Source organism: Bactrocera tryoni, chromosome 1 (genome assembly GCF_016617805.1).
Source record: "Bactrocera tryoni isolate S06 chromosome 1, CSIRO_BtryS06_freeze2, whole genome shotgun sequence".
In the NCBI taxonomy this organism is placed as follows: Eukaryota; Metazoa; Arthropoda; class Insecta; order Diptera; family Tephritidae; genus Bactrocera; species Bactrocera tryoni.
In genome coordinates, this window is record NC_052499.1 from 68,646,347 (window position 1) to 68,667,940 (window position 21,594).

The 21,594-nt window shown below is 37.4% G+C and overlaps 5 protein-coding genes across 5 annotated transcripts; 4 read left to right on the forward strand and 1 right to left on the reverse strand.

Moving 5' to 3' along the window:
* The first annotated feature begins 512 nt into the window (after positions 1–512).
* LOC120781656 lies at positions 513–1,332 on the forward strand. Its single transcript, XM_040113880.1, has 2 exons — positions 513–527; positions 586–1,332. The coding sequence occupies exons 1-2, from the start codon at positions 513–515 to the stop codon at positions 1,330–1,332; spliced, it is 762 nt and encodes a 253-aa protein (XP_039969814.1).
* Positions 1,333–3,739: 2,407 nt separating this feature from the next.
* On the forward strand, positions 3,740–4,670 carry LOC120781362 (nucleoporin AMO1-like). The gene is made up of 2 exons (XM_040113574.1): positions 3,740–3,754; positions 3,825–4,670. Exons 1-2 carry the CDS (start codon positions 3,740–3,742, stop codon positions 4,668–4,670), a joined length of 861 nt encoding a protein of 286 aa, XP_039969508.1.
* Positions 4,671–8,201: 3,531 nt separating this feature from the next.
* On the forward strand, positions 8,202–9,091 carry LOC120781247. The gene is made up of 2 exons (XM_040113395.1): positions 8,202–8,216; positions 8,285–9,091. The coding sequence occupies exons 1-2, from the start codon at positions 8,202–8,204 to the stop codon at positions 9,089–9,091; spliced, it is 822 nt and encodes a 273-aa protein (XP_039969329.1).
* A 3,270-nt stretch (positions 9,092–12,361) lies between these two features.
* On the reverse strand, positions 12,362–18,402 carry LOC120774693 (ras guanine nucleotide exchange factor P-like). Its single transcript, XM_040104466.1, has 4 exons — positions 18,394–18,402; positions 15,282–15,438; positions 12,571–13,227; positions 12,362–12,492 (listed from the first exon to the last, which is right to left on the reverse strand). The coding sequence occupies exons 1-4, from the start codon at positions 18,400–18,402 to the stop codon at positions 12,362–12,364; spliced, it is 954 nt and encodes a 317-aa protein (XP_039960400.1).
* An 844-nt stretch (positions 18,403–19,246) lies between these two features.
* LOC120782248 lies at positions 19,247–21,243 on the forward strand. Its single transcript, XM_040114417.1, has 3 exons — positions 19,247–19,261; positions 20,768–20,894; positions 21,152–21,243. The coding sequence occupies exons 1-3, from the start codon at positions 19,247–19,249 to the stop codon at positions 21,241–21,243; spliced, it is 234 nt and encodes a 77-aa protein (XP_039970351.1).
* The last annotated feature ends 351 nt before the right edge of the window (positions 21,244–21,594 follow it).

Sequence of the window (21,594 nt, forward strand, 5' to 3'; positions counted from 1 at the left end):
ATGAAGTGTTGTGGTTTTGTCAATCAAAGTTATGGCGATGACGAATGCAGACAAACGTCCAAAGAGAGAAAAATGAGTCCAAATGCAAATTTTGACGCCAAATTTGAATGGTTCCGTCTCTTGATGACGGCACTTGAGCGCTCAACAACTTACAACACAATAAACTGCGCATATTCAAGAAAACATATCTAAAACGCTGGGCGACCTTTAAAGGCAGTTCGTGTATAGGATGTACATACATATATGTATAAAAATAGATATTAGTATGAATAATTTTTTTTTTAATTATACTCTGCATTATTTTTTCAAAAGAATTTTGGAATTTTCTCTTTTCGGTTATGATTGGGTATTTTTGGCAATTTGGATCATAAAACCTTAATTACATTTTGAACACTTTTGCATATTTTCCCACAACTTGGTTTTGGTATATAATTGTCTGTAGAATCATTGACAGCAACAGAAAAGACTAGACTTTCAAACTGTAACAACCATCAACCGAAACAAACTACAAAATGCGTGTATTTTTGGTAAGAGACTTGAAGGTTACAACCACAACAAACAAACACTCATTGGCAATATTTACAGGTTCTGTGCTCCGTCATCTCAGCGACATACGCAGCCAGTCTCGGCTACAACTATGGTCCAGCGCTTGGTGGTGGATTAAGCGGTGGCCAAACTATCGGCCCAAGCTACGGTGGTCAAGCTCTGGGTGGCCCGAGCTATGGCGGTCAAGCTCTAGGCGGTCCGAGTTATGGTGCTCCCAGTTATGGTGGTCCCAGTTATGGCGGACAAGCACTAGGTGGTCCCAGCTTTGGCGGCTTTGCTCCTGCTGCCCCAAGCTACAGTGCTCCTGCTCCCGCTTCCGTTGAGGTTAACAAGGAATTCTACACCTACACAGCACCCGAGCATGAATTCAGTGATATCGGCAATGCCGGTGACATCGCTAACGCCTTGAAGAAAAACTTGCGTGTTATCTTCATTAAGGGACCTGAAAACTCTGGACTCGAGAATGCTGCCGTACAATTGGCTAAATTGGCTGGAGAAGAGCGTACCGCCATCTACGTACTCAACAAACAAGCTGACATCGGCGATTTGGCTAACAAACTCAACTCGCTCAACAATCAACACGCCCACAAACCCGAAGTACACTTCGTCAAGTACCGTACCCCAGCCGATGCTGAGAATGCCAAGCAAGCTATTCAATCTCAGTATGATGGTTTGGGCGGTAATACTAGCCGTTACAATGGCGGTGTTGCACCAGTGTTGGACTTCGCCTCAAAGGCACCCGCACCAGTCGGTAGCATAGAGAACACCTACTTGCCACCAAACTAAGTAGTGTAAATATTCGTGTTGATCATTTACCTTTTGGTTTGTTGAATGTTATTTAGTTCTTAAAGTTCCTGTTCATTTGTTGTTAATTCTAACCAAAAATACAGAAATAAAATACATAAATTAAAAGTTTAATAAGTCTCGTGCAACTCAATTTAAAAAGAAATTAGAATTTCGTATGAAATCGGAAAGTGTTTGAAAACAGTCTGTCAGATGAGAGAAGTGAGTAATTTGAGTGACTAAAAACAAATTGAATGGATTTAAGGTAAAAAAAAAAAGATCTACAACTCTTAAAGGTTTTCGTCTAATATATTTGAACGTATGATATAACGTCTCGTAAAAGCATCCTTCGATAACTTGCTTGCCCCAATAGACTTTTAAAGCTTCTCATGAGTCGAACTTTTTACAAGAAAAATCATTTCACATACACAAAAACAAGTAGTAGTAGGTCCGGACTATATGGTGGATGCGTAAGAGCTTCCCTTCTCGAGACATACAGGAGCATTGCGAAAAGCTGGTCACGTTTGGGCGATTGCTTGCTCATCATTGGCCATAACAACCGCGCCGTTAGTTCTGCTTTCTGCAGGTTAGACAAAGAAGCGAAGCATAGTTTTCTGGTTCTGAACGTGGGCAAGACGAAATATCTCCTGCCATCAAACAAACAGTCGATGCATTTGCGACTTGGCTCCCACCTCACTGCTCACAGTCATAACTTCAAAGTTGTAGATAATTTAGTCTATTTTGAAACCAGCACTAACACCAACAGCAACGTCAGCCTTGAAATATAACGCAGAAAATATCTTACCAACAGGTGCTACTTCGGAATGAGTAGGCAATTGAGAAGGAAAGTCCTATCTCGACGAACAAAAACAAAACCCTATAAGTCACTCATCATCCCCGTCTTGCTATATGGTGCAGAGACATGGGCGATGACAACATCTGATGAGTCGGCATTACAAGTTTTCGAGAGAAAGGTTTTGCGGAAAATCTATGGTCCTTTACGCATTGGCAACGGCGAATACCGCAGTCTATGGAACGATGAATTGTACGCGATATACGACGTTATTGACATAGTTCAGCGAATTAAGAGACAGCGGCTACTCGAGGTAGCTCATGTCATCCAAATGGATGTACACACTTCAGCTCTGATAGAATTGGAAGCAGTAGCCGTTGGAGAAAGCGAAAGAAGATGAAGACCGCTACTTAGTTGGAAAGACCAGGTGAAGAAGGACCTAGCCAAATTGTGTGGGCCAGTCATTTTTCCTTTAGCTGCATAAAGGGTGTATATGCCAATAAAGAAGAAGAAGAATGTTTAGCTCTAAGCCCTCCAGACTGTGGTGCTTCTATGCGACTAAAACTACCGAAACGGAAGCGACTAAACCAAATTTCGCGATATCATGTCTGTAAACGCTATTCACTTTTTCAAGTAATTGCAGAAGATTTCTGAGAAGATTTTTTCTGACTTATAGCACTACCGGAATATAAAACTCCTAACTTAATACCCCGTTCTTTAAGTCCAATGAGGACTCCGTTGCTTAGAAGCCTAGGTCGCTACATTAACCACCGAGCTTGAACTGCTAACAAACTACAAATTAGTTAATCGCAATCAAACTAATTTACAGATTGTGTAAGCTACCGAACTAAAACAACGCCTACACTCGCTGCCGATGATGCGTTCGCTTCAATAGCCAATCGCTAGTTGCAGGGAGAACGAGCTCGACGTGAGCACATATATGATATAAATATATAATATGTAAATCCAAGCCAAATCTAAAAATAACTGTGTAGGGATGAAATTTGGTTATGAAAACAAATACTTTTTATTATTTTACATATTTGGCACCAAATAAACCGCGAATATTTACATCTGATATTTTATATAAACATACTGGAATAGGTTTTGAAGATTTCTCTGCTTGTGGTTTTCTTTGCAAAAAATATTCGTCTGCCGAACGAGTTCGCTCAACCGATTAGTGCCAAATTTGAATTGTTTCACTTTCAAATAGCATTCGCGCATGTGAGCATTTACAATCGAATAATGCAAAAATCGCGGAATATATTTAATATTTATATTTTAAAGAGTGTGACAAATAACAAAATATGCAAACTGCTCGATTTTACTGCCGAAGACAAGACCTTCAATAGGTAGTCGCTCATAAGTGAATTTTTAATGCGAATTTCGCATTCATATTTTCATAATTTTTGCAAATATTTCATAACTATTCATTATACTTGAGTTCAAATATCATTAAAATACCAAATTTTTCGCAAATAACTTTTTTTATTTTTGCAAAAAATTCGCATTTTTGCACAGAAGCAAAATTTGTATAAATTTGTCGAAAAATTTGGAGAGATCAACAGTAGGCAACTGATTCGCAAACTGAAGCCACAACCAAATCTAAGCTACGAAATGCGTGCCTTTATTGTAAGTCAGAAAAGTGTTTCGACCTCTGAACCAAGCTAATCCGCACTGTTCAATAATTTCACAATTCCAGATCCTGTGCTCAGTCGTCTCTGCGACCTACGCAGCCAGTCTCGGCTACAACTATGAGATCAGCAATGGTCCAGCACTCGGTGGTGGATTAAGCGGTGGCCAAATTGGCGGTCCAAGCTACGGTGGTCAAGCTCTAGGCGGTCCCAGTTACGGTGGTCAAGCTCTGGGTGGCCCCAGTTATGGCGGTCCAGCTCTAGGTGGTCCAAGTTACGGCGGACAAGCTCTTGGTGGTCCCAGTCTCGGTGGTCATGGTGCTTCGGGTCCAAGTTTAGGTGGTCACGGTGCTGCGGGTCCAAGTTTCGGCAATGTGGGACACGCTGGTCCAAGCTACAATGCACCCGCTGAGGTTATCAAGGAGTTCTTCACCTACACTGCACCCGAACATGAATTCAATGATGCTGGTGATGCAGGTGATCACGCCAACTCATTGAAGAAAAACTTGCGCGTTATCTTCATTAAGGGACCTGAGAACTCTGGACTTGAGAATGCTGCTTTGCAATTGGCCAAATCGGCTGGGGAAGAACGCACTGCCATCTATGTGCTCAGCAAACAGGCTGACATCGGTGATTTGGCCAACAAATTGCATTCACTCAACCACCAAAACGCACACAAACCCGAAGTACACTTCGTCAAGTACCGTACCCCAGCCGACGCTGAAAATGCCAAGCAAGCTATTCAATCACAATACGAAGGTTTGGGCGGTCACACTAGCAGCCACAATGGTGGTGTTGCACCAGTGTTGGACTTCGCCTCGAAGGCACCCGCACCAGCACCAGTTGCTCAGCACTATGGTGGATCACCAGTCGGTGGTGTGGAGAACACCTACCTGCCACCAAACAAAGTCTAAAGCTTTGTTGGATGAGGGCGGCACGCCATTTCTGTCAATAGTTAGGTTGTTGAATATTTTCTAAGCTCCAGTGTTCCTTACTGATTACATTTATATTTGTACGTAGTTATGTAACTGCAAAAAATCAAAAACCAAAAACCAAAAATAAATGTTATTAAAATTTTAAGTATAATTCGAAATAACGTCATTTTATTTCTATGGACGATCGATTTTCTATCATTCAGCGATCAATCACCTATCAATCAGCGATGAAGGCATACTTTACATACTTTTAGGCTGAACAAAATGCAATTTGGTGTTAACAAAAGTAAGATTACTATGAGTAATCGGTTGCCAGAAAGAAGTCATAGAATATGTTCTATAAGGAAAAATTAGGTTTTTTGTGAAATTGGAATTAAAGGATTGTGAAACATTTTAGATGCTGAAGGAGAAGTATTGTTATAGATGACCGATTTCGAGACCATGGAATGATGTAATGGTTGAATTAGTCTAACATTAGTTTATTAAGATATGTAGATGTAAGATAATTTCATATTGATATCTCACAATTAGATTTAAAATTCATTATTAATTCAGACGCAGTATTAGAAGGTTTTGGGAAATTTTTACACTCTTAAGGATATACTTATTTGAAATCTTACAAATAACATAGTATACATAGGTGATATCAGCCAAGTTGTTTCTAAGTTAAGATATTTATACCAATTCCTTTGATATTATTTCAGCTGTTTTGAGATATCGTACATTAAACTTAATTGAGCTCATGCTACTCATTTTATTGTGGCTCTTTATATAGATCTTAAGTTAATATTGAATAAAGCAAAGATTTGTTTTGATTCCGGATAGACGAACAGATATTGAATAAAGAATAAATAGGGAAAATGGAGTAAAGGTATTTTGAGCATAAAATTTTGTAAAGAAATGGAAGAGTCAGTCGATGAGTCCATCTAATGAAGGAGAATTATATGTTCTGCAAGATTTTTTTTAGCTTTTTATTGAAAATTCCGTAGCTTCTGAAATTATTAAATGGGCAAGGCTTATCCATCTGAACGGTTGTGTGTTTACAAACGAAATCGAGTGAGATGTTGATGCCCTACGTACAATGAAGTAGTTATCTACAGGTACATATTGGTATATCTAACTTAACACGGCTTAGAGAAAAAGAAAAGTTTTCACAGGAACAGAACATAGTACTAGAGTACGGATAGTTTGTAGATATACATAGGTATACAAGGTGTGTTTAAAAAAATAGATATTAATTCGTCTACATTAATATTGTTGCCTTCAGAATAGTAGTCATTTGATATTATGCTTATGCCAAAGCTACTTGCAATCGTCGAAACTCTTCTCAAACTCAATTTATGGGATAGACACAAAATTTAGCTCCTTTAGCGATTTTCCATCTATGTATCTGTCCTTTAAGGCTCTCTTTATTTTAAGATATAATAAAAGGCCACACGGAGCCATGCCAAACCAGCTTTTTACAAATGTGTCCAACCTTAACGGATGGTACAGACAAAGTAAACAGTGACTATACCAAAGACGAAAAATTTATCGTACTTCAGTGGCCTCTAGGGATGACGTGATTTTGACAGCTCGTGGCGTCCATGTTTTTTACGGATTTGTGTCAAATTTTTTCAATGTTTTTGGTATAATTTGCCATTACATCACGCCATGTTAAACTTTCGAACAACGCTGGGAATAAGTAGAAAATCATTTTCCGGCGGCACATATAGGAGCTATTCGCGTTAAACACGCTTTTCTCAGATGAGGCTCATTACTAGCTTGATTCATTCCTCAGCAAACAAAAATGCCGCCATTGGTGTCAATCACTTTTTCGTGTGGTTCAGGAAACGCAATTCGATCCCCAAAAATTTATCGTTTGGCCATAGATTGTGATAAGGCGGCATCATTGGTCCTTATTTGTTTCGAAATTAGGCAAGAAAAGTCATTCTAATAAATAGCGAGAACGATGTTTCACTGAAATTTGGGGAAATTTCCAACAAGATGGTGCGCCGTCTGAGAGTATAAAAGGGTTTGAATGGGAATACAAATAGATATTTAGGAATAAGAAAAGGAAACATGACACCTTCTTTCTTAAAAGGAATGGAGATGATGTTAGGGAGGGATAGAGAATAAAAGTCATTGAAAAATAGGAACAGGAATGAGAATAAGAATATTAATATAAATAGGAAAAGAAATAGGAAGAGGAAAAGGAAATGGAAAGGTAATGAGAATGTGAAGGGGAAAGGAAACGGAAACGAAAAGGGAAAGAGAAATATAAAGACAATAGGGGAAATTAGTATGAATGGCGAGAAAGTTAGGGACAAGTATAAGGAATAATCATAGTGATAGGAACAGTAATATTGCTAGAAAAAAGAAATATGAATGGGGTGTGAAACGAAAAAACCCTGATGGTTGAGAAAAGGGATTGAAAAAATATCACTCGAAATAGTTGCAGGAAAAATAACAGTAAAATGAAAATTTGCATATATTTTATTAGAATGACGACTCCATTATATTGAATTAAGTAGACCAAACTCTACAGTAATTACTAAATTAAGACAACCCTATCGAACTGTTCCAATTACTTCCGCATATAATTTCCAAAAAAAATTAACTGAAAAATTCGTACACCATTTTCCTACTGAAAGTGTCAGGATAGGTCGGTATCTGGACCAAAAAATATTATTTGCTACAAATACTCTTTTCAGTACTACTTCCCCTCTTTATGTGTTCATGTCAACAGTCAAACACCATCTAAGTCTTCGCGATCGCTTGAACAGTATTTATATACCCCGAATTAATTAAAAGTCAAACCAACAAATACATTATACAATAAGCATTCAGTAAACAAGGATGATATAATATAATACACACGTTTTCAAATTAATATCTCTAATACATTCTCCATCTCTGTGCGCATAAATTGGCAATCTATTTTGCATTGCAATAGTGACCTGAAAACAATGTTGAAAACTACTTTTTTCTTTGTTTTATTCATTAATTGGCAACGCGTGAATATATGCTTTGTTGTTGACAAATTTGTATAATCAAGTCAGATGTCCAAAACTAAACTAAGTCAACGCATCTGCGAACGACTGATTAAAGCCAAATATGAATGGTTTCACTTTGAACTTCATTCGGACGTTTAACGACTTACAGCGACGATCGTACAATGAATATTTATAACGCCTAACGAGGTTCAGTGCAGATAAACAAGTATACAGATGGTTGTCTATGCGACAGTTTGACACGGAGATGCGACCTTGAGCCGATGGTTTTTTGGAAACAGTCCAGTGTGAATTTCGCATATTTGTTATCAAATATATTTACAGAATATTTGACGTTTATGTTTCCGTTATGATGATTTTTATACTCAATTTGCAAACTAGTTCAAAAGTGTATCGTTGCATTTCAAAATATTTTGCTTTTCTACACGAAACTATTTTCGTATAAAATTGACTGCAGTTTGGCTGAAACAAACAGAAAGCAACTGAGTTGCAAGCTAAAACGATACCAAACTACAATATGCGTTCATTTTTGGTGAGATAACTTCAAATAATACCCATCATAAAAGAAACGGCTAACACTCATTTTTCTCTCGTTTGCAGATCCTTTGCTCCGTCGTCGCTGTCGCCAACGCAGCCAGTCTCGGCTACAACTATGAGGCCAACAGCAGTCCAGCGCTCGGTGGTGGACTAAGCGGCCCAAGCTATGGAGGTCCCAGCTATGGTGGACCAGCATTAAGTGTGCCCAGTTATGGTGGACAAGGCCTTGCTGGCCCCAGCTATAGTGGCCCTTCGGCTGCTGGTCCCAGCTACAGTGGCCCTTCGGCTGCTGGCCCAAGCTCTTTCGGCGGCCTAGCTCCTTCAGGCCCTAGTTACAGCGCTCCCGCTGCTGCTCCTGCTCCCGTTGAGGTTAACAAGGAATTCTTCACCTACACTGCACCCGAACATGAGTTCAATGATGCTGGTGATGCAGGTGATCACGCCAATTCATTGAAGAAGAACTTGCGTGTTATCTTCATTAAGGGACCTGAAAACTCTGGACTTGAGAATGCTGCTTTGCAATTGGCTAAATCCGCTGGCGAAGAACGCACTGCCATCTATGTGCTCAGCAAACAGGCTGACATCGGTGACTTGGCCAACAAATTGCAATCACTCAACCACCGCAATTCCAACAAGCCCGAAGTGCACTTCGTCAAGTACCGTACCCCAGCCGATGCTGAGAACGCCAAGCAAGCTATTCAATCGCAATACGATGGTTTGGGCGGTAACACTAGCAGCCACAATGGTGGTGTTGCACCAGTGTTGGACTTTGCCTCGAAGGCACCAGCTGCACCAGCTGCTCAGCAATATGGAGCCGCACCAGTTGGTGGCGCTGAAAATGCTTACTTGCCACCCAACAAGCGCGTGTAAATGAATTTGTTGGAAGAATTTTCTAGAACTTATTTGTTAAATATTGATTAAGCTTTAATGTTCCTGCGCAATTCTTTTGTGCAAATTGTTACCAAAAACAAAACAACAATGTTAAATTGTAAATAAATGTCGGAGTGCCGAGCTCCAAAATAATTGAAAGTAACATCTTTTAATTTCGAATATTTCCTTCCAGATACTTTTGAGTTTCTTGTTATTGCTTTTATATTATATGGACATTTCGAATTAGTTGGCTCTTTGATAACTTCAAAAGTAGATCTCAAATTATGTTTGGTGATATTTAAATGGAGTTATGATCATAAATGATGCTACCCTTGGGTTCTAATTCTGGCAAAGCAACCATTCGTAAGTGGATTGCTAACTACAATACAATGACGTCGAAGCCTATGGACAGTGGACGTCCAAAAGAAATAATTATGGATAAAAAGGTTAATACATGACTTTAGATTACCTTAAAATAGGGGATGTTATCAGAGGAACATGTTGAACATAGCATTCTGGAAAATTTTGGTAAGCGAAAGCCCTCTGCAGGTGGGTGTTACGTGAGCTCATAACCGACGGATTCCTCACTTTATAAATCAATGAATTTGATTTTAAACTACTTCCGCGTACACTATATTCTCGAGATCTGATCCTCTGCGACTTTATGCTATTCTCAGTCTTTAAGGGGTTCCTCGAGTATAAAACAGCCTTATTTTAACATTTTTTTTCTCATATAAAAAATTATATACTTTATTAGTTTAGTATTAGTTAGAGTTTTTTATTATTACAAACGTTCACTATTAGCGAAGAAATTCCGATATTTTTGCAAAAAAATATTTAAACTCGGCCATTACGACACCATTTCCGGTGACCCCTCGCAAAAAGGATGCGCCCGCGTTGACATGATAACTCCTTATAGCATCATCTAAAGTGAAAAATGCGTGTTTTAGTTAAAACCTTAACTTAGAACTTGGACGAAGGAAAAAAACTGAAAATTGGATTTTTGACAGTCATTTTTTCAAAAATATGAAAACTTCAGTGAAAATTTCGCGACTTTTTTCTTTCCAATAATAGCAATTGAAAAAACATTCCTTCATTCAAGTCTTTAAGAATTGTATCTCAAAGACCAGCGGAAAATTTCTTGAAGAACGGTTGAGTAGTTCTAGAGAAATCATGCCAACCGACTTCAAAAATACAGTTTCGAGAAAAACGCGCTTAAAGACGGCGCCAAGCCTAGCCTAGCCTCGAGCGAACAAGTTCTCAAGGCTGTATCTTCGAAATTATTACTCGGATCAACTTGAAAAATTAGGATAACCCTAGACTATATTGTAAAACTTAATAAGACAATAAAAAGGTTCATTTTTTGAAACCGATAAAAAATGCTCTCTGTATAGAAATCGCCGAGACGGAGACTTTTACATAGTTGTCATGTATAAGTTGTAAATTGGAAGGTGGTTCTTCCGTGATATCACTTATATTGATCGCAGAATCGGGTCTTGCAAATAATTTTTTTTATAAATAAAATGGGATTTTCGTTAAAATGTGACAACCCTGCGAGATATGTATATAATAATACCATACCACTTCCGATTAAAGAATCTTTGTTGACAAGAGGACGTCCGTTCTGATCTTACTAGAAAAGCCGTAGTTTCTAAATAAGTAACTTTTGTCCCGAAAGTGGCCGATTCTTGGTAGAGAAAAATAAAATCTAAAAATAATGAAATATAAGAATGAACCATGGACATTTCAGTCCAATTTTGGATATGGATAAAAATTTTATAAAGAATTCCCAAACTAATCGGAAATCTGAAAATCATCTTATTGTTACAGTTGAATTTATATTAAGAAGAAATAACAACTGCTAAATAATCAGGGTAGCGTTTGGCATCGGAAAAGATCGGGATCTATATCCAACCGAAAGCTGTTATTTTTACAGAGATATTCAATAAATAGTAAGACTTTTTAATTAAAATTTATATCGAAAATCCATTCGTCGAAAGATTTTTTTTGTTGGTATGGCTGTCAGTGACATCTACATGTATGCCAAGTGTCATATCAAAGTAATCTTTAGTGTTTAGTGTATGCTTGTCTTCCTGAAGTACATAAAGTGCATTCGGCGATTTCTACGTTGAGTGAAATTATTCCATAAAGAAGTTCTATTAAATTTTGTGTGCGAAATCAAATTTCTGATGCCGAAATGTTCAGAATGTTGGAAAGGACTTCGGTGATCATTGTTTGTCGCGAGAAGGTGTTTTGGATTGGTATAAAGTATTCAAAGAGGGTCGAGACGGAGAACCCCGTCTAGGACGCCCATAAACATCAATTGAAGATCAACACGTCAGTAAAATAAAGGAATTAGTGTTTGAGATATCGTTGGAATATCGGAAGGATCAGTGAAAACCATTTTGAAAGATCATTTGGGCCTAAGAAAAGTGAAGGCACGATTGGTTCAAAATCACTTAATTTTTTCTAAAAACACCCTCTCGTTAAGATCTGTGAAACATTGCTTTCCGACTACCAGGATGTCACAAAACATATTATTACTGGCGATGAGTCTTGGATATATGCTTACGACCCGGAAACAGAAAATCAATCGACCTCATATCGTAGCAAAAGTGAGCTGAAGCCGAAAAAACGCTTTGAAGCAATTGAAAAATCAAGGTTATATTAACATTATTCTTCGATTATCGAGATGTGGAGCACTTTGAATTCCTTCCGACCAACCAAACTGCTGAGTCGATTAAGTACATATATACTCGAAATAGTCCCTTAGTTTTTGAGATACCGTATTTTCATACATATTCCCCTCAAAAAACTTCAAAATTGGCCCATATCGGCAAATAGATGCCATGCAAACTGAATCATCAAAATGAACTAAAAGTATGATGTTTTATATTTCACAAGACATCTTCATGAAATTGGGAAAGAATTGTTAGTACAATATCCGAAGAAATCGTTTAGATCAGAACACTAACGTATAGCGCTACCATACAAACGTATCGGTGCAAAGGTTGTTAACTTTTTTTCTTGGTGACTCGGCTACATTACCTCAATAAAGTGAAACCAAATATACCAACTACAACAAATAAATGGACCAATTTTCACGCTTAATATACTTCATTTTATAATGTTTTAATACTAACAAATAACAATACTAATTATAAACAACAACAATAATACTAAAGTAACATATGTATGACACTTAAACGAACAAAAAGTAAACGGCACTGACGCTTGCGCAATAAGTCAATTAATCAAATCGCCATGGCGCTAAACCAATTTATTCAAGAAATTGATTCGCTCCGGTTTTATGATGAACACAAATTGATTTATGGTGTAAGCTTTGTCCAATTGATCGCGCATTTGATAGAGCGCTCGTGCGTTGGTCGGGTTTCTGGCATCTGTAAATAAATTACATCAACAAGTAATTAAAATAAGTGAGATTACAACAGTTTCGCTTGTGTGCTGCTACAACAAACCTTTGGCCAACGGCGCTGGTATGATGTAGGCGTTCTTCTGCGATTTCAAGATCAAAACATCGGTGCTGTTGAGCTTATTTGGCAGTTCCAAAGCGCTGGGATTCGACAGCGGCGCCAGGCCAGGTGTTTCTAGCGGCGCTTCACCATTGGCTTCCAATAGGGTGGATGCTAAAATACGCGCTGCCTCCAAGGTGAGATTTTGACTAGGCGTCAGCAGGGACGATGTGGGCTCTTCGACCATGAGCAACGGTGTATTGGCGAGTGGCAGATCGCTGGTTAATTGCTTCGTATAATCAGTGTATAACGATTGCTGTTGTTTTTGTAGCTGCTGTTGCTGCTGCTGCCGTTGTTGTAGCTGTTGCATTTGCATTTGCGTTGGCGTTTGTGCAGCTGGTGAGAGGTGCTCCACCAAGGACTTGGGAAATAGCGTGGGCAACGGAACTTGATTGGCGGCCAGCGGTTGCGAGTATAAAAATGGTGCCGAGCCAGAGGCCGGTGCTGCATATGAAGTGTAGAGATTTTTTGTGGCTTGCTGTGTGTTACTTAAGTTTTTGCTGGCAAACTGTTGTGTTGGCTGGTGGATTTTGTTCGCTTGTTGTGCTTGGTATGTGGTAGGTGGTCGGATTGTGTTGGAACTGTAGTTGATGGATTTCTCAACTGAAATGTAGAATAAATGAAATGTATTTTTTTACAATTAAAATAACTGGTGTTGGAGCAAAGATAGTTTTGGTAAGAAAAAGTTAAAAACTCGTGAAGAACTTAGCATCACAAAGCTTCTACGGCAAAGCAGGAAAATAAAGGGAAAAATTAATAAAAATAGAACTGTTATAAATTTTTCGGAAATAATTCCAATTTAGTAATAATGAAATCAGTTTAATTTTTTCAATAGGTGGCAACTCTGTCCGAAAATATATCTGCATTCAGCATCTGCGAGCTTTATCTGAATGATTCTCGTCAATATTTTCCACACATTTGCCAATAATTTGCTCAGTTCTAATTTTTGGGCAATGTGGCAACTCTATTTCAATATATGTGTTAATTAAAAGCGAAAGCTTTTTAAAAAGCTGTCTCATCGCCCTATGTTTGGTACACATTTTAATTTGTTCGGTTTAAAGTTTTCAATAGATGGCTACACTAAATTTTAATTTAAGTTTCTTTAAATAAAGCTGTCTTCGATTCTCAAATCGCTACTCTTCAGCGAATCGAACAAACTATACCAGATACTCAAACAAATGGACAGCACTTGGAATGCAATCCTGCGCCAAAATATCCTATTATGATTCTTGACGATCTTGAGATCCAGTATTCATTTTTGGGTATTACTCGACCGAACAGACAAAGACCAACACGCAGTGAAGAAAATACACCAGTTGTGGCTGAGAGTGTACACGAAGACCGTGGAGACTTGGACTGATATATTGAACGACTTGACGCAGTTTATGCCGAGATCTAAAATCGAAAGTGTACAAAATACTGCTTGTGCAAGAACTGAAGCGGCTCGACCTTCCTAAGATTTGACGTTTTCGAGACAAATTTTGTTCAGTGGGTCTCATTTCTAGCTCAATTGCCGCATTTGGGACGAAGAAAAACTTGAAGACATTCAGGAGATGTCATTTCATCCAGAAAAATAACGAATTGGTGAGGTTTGTGGGCTGGAGGACATCGATATTTCTTCAAAAATGTTTCGGCGGCATTTGGTTTCAAAAAGACGGCGCCACCTCCCACATCTCACATCAATCATTGGATTTTTTGAGAGAGCAGATACTGAGCAGATAATGTCACGTTTTGGGCCGATCGATTGGCCACCAAAATCGCATGATATCACACCGTTATACTTTTTCCTGTGGATATACATATGTATACTCTAAAGTCTATGTGGAGTCTCACGCGTGTCTTTTGCAGTTATTATTCGAAATGCTCGAAAGAGTCATCGGGAATTGGACTCAACGCATAGACCATCCACGTATCCGCGGCCAACATTTGAAAGAGATAAACTTCAAAAAATAAAAGCCAAAGAATCTTATTTCGAGTGATAATAAACATTAAATCCAATCCACTAAATTTGGAGTTTCTGTGCGTTTACCTTAAAAAAGTAGGGAATCTCGAAATGGATCACCCTTTACAACTTTTCATTTAGCAATAGGTGACAACCTAAGCTAATGATCTTCCAAATTTGCATCTAGCATCCTTAAAATAATATACTTTCTTAGACTTCTTTAAAAAGCGCCTGTGGTGCTACATATAAAATTGCGAACATAAGTATCAAGAGCCCATTAAGATTTCATGTAGTATCCTTGAAGTCGAAAGTTCTATGCTCATTATACATATGTATATCAATACAGTTATAATCGACGACTACGATTTTGAAAGATGTTTGAACAATTTTTTCGTACTATTTGCTTTCTACGGCTAGAAAATTATCAGAACAGCTAGGGGTGTGGGAAATTTTGATCGTAATAGAAAAGTTTTAGAAAGCCGTACAACATATTGCACTCAGAAAAAATATCGCAATTTGTAAGGGCTATTCTTTTAATTTCAAATATTGCTAAATAATTGAAGCCGACTACCGATTGAATTTGGTTATTGTGTAAAACGAATGACTTTTTCACTGAATTTTATTCCTAGGGAATGGATAATCTCTGTTACTTAAACTTCTCCGAATCACTTCACAAACTTTTGCAACCAAAATTTCAGTTCAGACTCACCAATACCCTCCGTCTCCGCCGTGAAGGGTGGTAGATATTCATTATTTCTTTGTTGCGATTTTACAGGATGACTAATTCGCAGAGGAGAAAGTGTAGCGCCATAAGTAATCCATAAATTCTGGTAGCACAGACACATAAACAGTAAAGCTTGCACAAGCGTGGCCTAAAAGGATATTATTATTACTAATTTTTTTATTATATTTTGAAATATTTTTTATTTATTTTTTTACCATTTTAGCGGAGGATTAAAAATTTATTTGTAACTATTTTTTTCTTAATTTTTTGAAAAAGCACTTTCGTATTCAAAGGAAATAACTGTATCAACAAACAACGTAAACAGCACACGCGACCGAACCATAAATCATACTAAACAAATTTCCAATAATTACAAAGGTTTATAAAACAAACAGAATCGATGCGCCAACGCTCATTAATCTGGTTAGAGGAACTGTGGCCAAGAGGCGCGTTCACTGTATCGACAACTGAGAAAAATGATCTTCATCTGTCACTTACACAGTCGCCTTGTCCGGCACCACTTAACTCGAGGTAAAGCAGCAATTACCGCTGTTGCAGTACAGCAACAGCAACAACAACAATGGCATAGGGTTAGTAATGTTTGTGGATCGAACACTTAAACCAAAAGTTAATAAAGCAATTGCACTCGTCTACGCCAAGATCATTAAAAACAATGAAAGAAATAATCAAACGAACGCAAATAGATCAAGCAACGCAATGCTACAGTAGCTGTGAGGTAGCAACAAAAACGGCACCAAAGTGTAACTTTTACGGCCCTGGCATCCATTCATCATACCAACGTACATGTTATACTACAACTGGCTTACCAAGAAAAGCTCATCAGCGGCTAGTTAGCGAAGCATGCGGTGGAGACTTTACGTACTTAGGTATGTGTGTAAATACATACATACGTACAGGTATCCAAACTATTCAATTTAAGCGAAGTTCGACCGCGAAGACGAGCAACTGCGGCGTTGCGAGGCAGCGGCTTTTGCGGACGTTCATTGATCTCACTTGAAGCGCCGCGTGCAGTAATCGAGATGCTTGTATTACTTGTACATTAGTAATTGAAACACTATCTTAATAATTTTTTCACTGCTGGAGTGTATAGTGACCTAGCGTTGGTGAACAGTTTGTAGAGCGCACGCGTAAACACATCATTAATAGCAATCAGTCAACGGCTTAATGTATTCATGGCGCGAGACTGAAATGCGCCACAACAAAATTGCTTGTCTAAGGCTAAGTACATAGTGGAGCACAGGGCAATCATTATACATTATTTGATTTAAATAAGAAGAGAAAAAACTCTATTTAAAGCTGACTATACACTAGCTTGGGTTGAGGTTACAGGGAGCCAAAAACAATGGAAAAATCACGTATGCGTGAAATTTTCTATTGATCATCATGAACAACTTTGCATAAGAGACTATGGTTCTAAAATCGATTTCAAACCAGCGATTTTTAAGATGAAGATATTTAGGGATCATAAAAATTTGTTCGCCCGTTTTTGAGATATCGGAATGAAATTTAGTCCGTAGGTGCATTTTTCTATTCTATTGATCATTTATCGGAATCAATCGTATCACGCTACCATATCACATGTCTCTCATACAACCACTCGTTTAAATTTTTAAACTTCGCCTTAAAAATTGGTGACTGAAAATCGGGTTTAGATCCATAGTTTATTAGGTAGAATTGTTCAGAATGATCCGTAGAACATTTGATGCGTACGAAATTTTATGAAAAAAAAACGACCCGCTGTATTAACCTTGTCAGTTTTTTTTCATCTCCACTCAGCTTAGAGTAATCATAAGTAACTTCTTCCATCACACAGTTTCTGACCTAATGAAGTTCAGGTCTCATCAATGCGCATGCGTTTATTGTTGGCAGCAAAACGTTTGTATTGTTTTGCCTTCAGCACTGGCTGCTTAACTCAATTGATTGAAGTGTGCGTTCGAAAGAAAGAGTGTTAAGTTATTTAAGTCAAAAATAAGAAAAGACGTTGACTTCTGCTGCACTGCAGCTATAATACCCTTCACAGGTATATTGCTTATACTTACTATATATATAATTTAGTTTGAAAATGTAACCGTCTTATTTTATTTCATACATTTAACCGGTAATTGTAAATAAAACGCAAAATATTCAATTATTCATCAATATTTATTTTGTCGTCTTCAAGGAAATCCCCACCGGATGCAATACACTTATGGCACTGATTTACAGTCCTCAAAACACTTTTTGGGATGCTCTTCAACACCTTAAGCGAATTTTGTTTATCTTTTCGCTCTACTAAACACGAGTTCAATAACAGTTGGGGGAACAAGAAAAAATCAAACGGAGCCAAATCTGGTGTTTGTAGTGGTTGATCGATGGTATTCATTGCGTTCGGGCACAGTTGTGGCTCGATGCGATAGTGTATTATCATCGTGTAAAATCAAGAATCTTTTTTCAGCAATTCTGGCTGTTTTCGACTTATGTTCTCACGCAAACTCCTCAGTACGGCCAAATAGAGCTCCTTATAGACGGTCTGTCGCTCCGAAACAAATTCATGATGCACCAAACCACGAACATAGAAAAAAAACAATGGGAATCACCTTAATTATTCAGCGGCTTTGGAATTGACTTCTTTGCATATCGAACTCATAAATCCATGTCTCATCGGCAGTTATACTGCTCTTCATAAATGTGGGATAGGTTTTCGCACGGTCAAGCATCATTTGAACGGACTCGCAAGAGATGTCGAGCGCTCTTGCCATCTCTCTAACTCTTGCCTGACGATCTTCATGCACCAGGTGAAGTGGTCGAAGGTCATCCAGAACGAGGCATGTCTTCAATGATTTCTCGACCGTCTTTGAACCACTCGAAATCTTGTGTTTTTGATAAAACTGAATCACTGTAAGCCTTTTCCAACATTCGCGACAATTCCGCATATGAAAGAAAAAAGTCATTGCTTTTTTTAATTATTTGAATAACATTTTCAAAAATAAACGTCTCGAAAGGATTTTTTTTTTTTGGCCACTTGAATTGGATTTGTATGTATAATATGTATGAATTGTTTCGTGAGTCATTATCGTTAGAGTGGAGCAAACAGCATTATTACCTTGCACATATTTACTCAACCTTGATAGAGAAGGGGAATGTTAATAAAAAACAAAATATTTGTGAATAAGAAAAACCCCCTTGGCAGTTTTTGGATTATTGATAACATAACATAATATTGACGGGTCTTTCCAACAGTGGGAGTTCTAGACAGAAGCAATTTGATGACTTATTCGAGGAGAAGGTTGTACTAACCTAAATCTAATTTTCTAACGCACATTTTATAATCATTGATTCAGTCAGTAAAATGTGAAACGTCAGCTAACCCAAATGAACCGAAAACACTTAACAATCTCACTGATTATACATAACACTTTATATAGTGCAAAAGGCCATACCGATACCAAAGTAAAAGCATAGAAAATACAATGAAAAAGCATAATTAAATTAAAAGACAAAACAAAAGCAAAATGCTCGTTTTCTACGTACCTACAAAGCCAAAGTGTAGCCGGCGGCCGGAATACAGAAGACTCCGCGCATTAATTAGTGCCAAAAGCGTTTCAATTTAAACAAAACTAGTAGGTTTTTTAATTAGAAAATGAAAACGAAGAACACGAAAAATAAACTACATACAAACCAGACTCGTAAAACTATTTTTGTTTTAATTTTCGCAACTTTAATGAAACACTAATCATGCACTAAACAATGAAACATGTTGATCAACATGAAATCTACATTTTAATGTTGCATTATGAGCAGCTGAACGAACAACTTTATTCATTTGTACATATGTACATAAATCGGTTGCTAATTTGTTTGCGGGTATAAAATGAAGCTTTGATGTCTGGAGGCGTCTTAGTTGGCGGTGAATTGGTGCTTGGTGATAAGTGTGATAACAATTATATAATAGCAAAATGAAATCCGCAGTGGTAAGTGGAATATTTGTTTTTGGAATAATCATGTGTTCCATAGAAGAAAGTTTCTAAATTCGGACAAAAATGCTTTAAAAGAATAGAATTTTTGCGAAAATTGTGTCAGTGGGTCAAAATGTGGGAAAGATTTCAATCAAACAAGTTTGAATTACATAATTAATTTTGAGAAGTTTTTCTTGCAAAGTGTTGAAGTATGAAATTATTACCCAACTCTAAGCTCTTGAAAAAATTTATTGAAGAATTTTACTAGTAAAGAGTTTTCGAGTTTCAAGATTAAAGATTGTAATTTTCTCAGTCAACCAGCATTTTTTTCTTTCTGTAGTATAATTTGATAATTTTTATTAGAAATAAAAAACCAGGTATACAACTTTCTCTGACTTTGATCTATCTATCTATCTGTATACTATTTCAATACTGTTTTTACTTATCTATCCGCCCAATTTTCCAACCGAAGTAGCTGTTTTAGCTAATAAGTACGACACCTTACTCCATGTCAATCTTTATAATCGGCTAGTAAGGGATCTCAACTTGGAGATTCAGGAAATGGCAAACCAACATAAGCGTACAAAATGAATAGTGCATCTGCAGTCTTGTACTCGTAACCTCTTCACTGTACGAGTAAGCTTTGGACTACTACCAAGGCCTTGTCTAATCCGAAGAAATATGGCAACCGATTTGAGATTAAATTTAATGGCCATACCACCTCGGATCCGAAGAAGTGTGCCGGCTGTTCATATTGCACTCTTAAGTAGACGAAACCAAACGATGTGTTACCCGACGGCTGCTCAAGATGCTGAAAGACTGTGCAACACTTATTTTTACCGATGAGGAGGTTCGGAGTGTCATCAACAGTGCAAAATCATCCAAATCCATTAGTCGAGATGATATAAACATGCTAATCCAACAGTGCAATATCTTCCAAATCCATTAGTCGAGATGATATAAACATGCTAATCCTAAAAAATCTATGCTCGACATGAGAAAGCATCCTAACCATGGTCCTCAATCTGTCGCTGTCCATTCTTCAAATACCCGATATGTGGAAAGCTACTCCTGACATTCACTCATGTGCTAAGTTTAGCGCGCAGCATGAATAATCGTATTTCTAAATTTCTAATCGCTTGGAGCGATATTCATTTTTAAAGAAGATCTTATCATTTTCCATTACCATTCTTTCCTGAGAAAGTTACGCTTTTATTTCTTTAACTTTAAGAATAATTAACCTTCAAGTTAATGGCTTATCAACGATTGCACGTTATTAATAACTTTTGGCAAAATTTCAGCTCAAACTAATATTCGAAATTTGAGATGGAACCCACCATCAATTTTTGGTACTCGCTTCTACAAAAAGTTAGTGACCTACCAAAAAAGTCTTTCTGTCTTCAGATTATTAGAATCGAAATGGTTCTTACTTCTTTTATGACGATGTATATGAAATCTGCAACACATTTTCACTGATTGCTTAAAAATACCAAGCGAAAAACTAAATTCAATATTCTCTAGCTCATCTTCGCAATCTTGGCTTGCTTCGTGCTACTGACGACCGCAGCACCAGCTAATGAACCTGGCGTACAATTTCTGAAATACAGCAACGATCAGGAGCTTGAGGAACTACAAAAACAAATCATCGGTAAGTAAAATGTCCAATAATTCTCCATCATTAAATATTAAAATTATGTGGCTTATATACATAATTTGACCGCATAAATCAAAGCCGTTGTCGATATTAAAATTAACCAGCTGAAAACAACCGGTTAAGTAGATTTTTCGTTCATATATGTATATTAATTTTAATCAGATGTATAACACAAAATTATTAAAAAATATGAGCACCTCTAGTAATTATACTTGTATATATGTATACATATATTGCTTTTTTCGTTTCAGCTCAATACGAACACCTTGGAGGCACGTCGCAATTTCATCAAATTCAAAGCGCCAGCGTTGTTGATCCGGCCACTTTGAGAATCAGTATCTAAAATGTAAATTAATACAAGTGTGTATATTTATACTGTTGTTGTTGGCTTTTGGAAATTCAATAAAAATGTGTTATACTTATGAAACAAAACATTCATTGATCAATTAAGTAACTACTCAGAAGGAAACATTTCCACTATGATGCATAGTATCGGTACTTTGAGTGCCAATCTTTCGAAGTAAAAACATTTAAGTTTAAAGTAGGTTTTCTACAAATTCAAACGAAAGTCGGTATTGAAAAACTTTCTGTCTCCATTGTCATACTATTAAGAAGTAAAATACTAATTTCGGATGAAAACGTATGTTTTAACGGGTGGTCCAAGTAGAGGTACTTTTTTTAATAGCCTTTTTTT

Bases quoted from the DNA above. Each gene is read 5' to 3' on its own strand.
- LOC120774693 (XM_040104466.1), bottom strand. The intron at 13,228-15,281 runs GTATTGGTGAGT...TCTACATTTCAG, and splicing joins CTTCACGGCGGAGACGGAGG to TTGAGAAATCCATCAACTAC. The intron at 12,493-12,570 runs GTTTGTTGTAGC...ATTTATTTACAG, and splicing joins ACCAGCGCCGTTGGCCAAAG to ATGCCAGAAACCCGACCAAC.
- LOC120782248 (XM_040114417.1), top strand. The intron at 20,895-21,151 runs GTAAGTAAAATG...TTTTCGTTTCAG, and splicing joins ACTACAAAAACAAATCATCG to CTCAATACGAACACCTTGGA.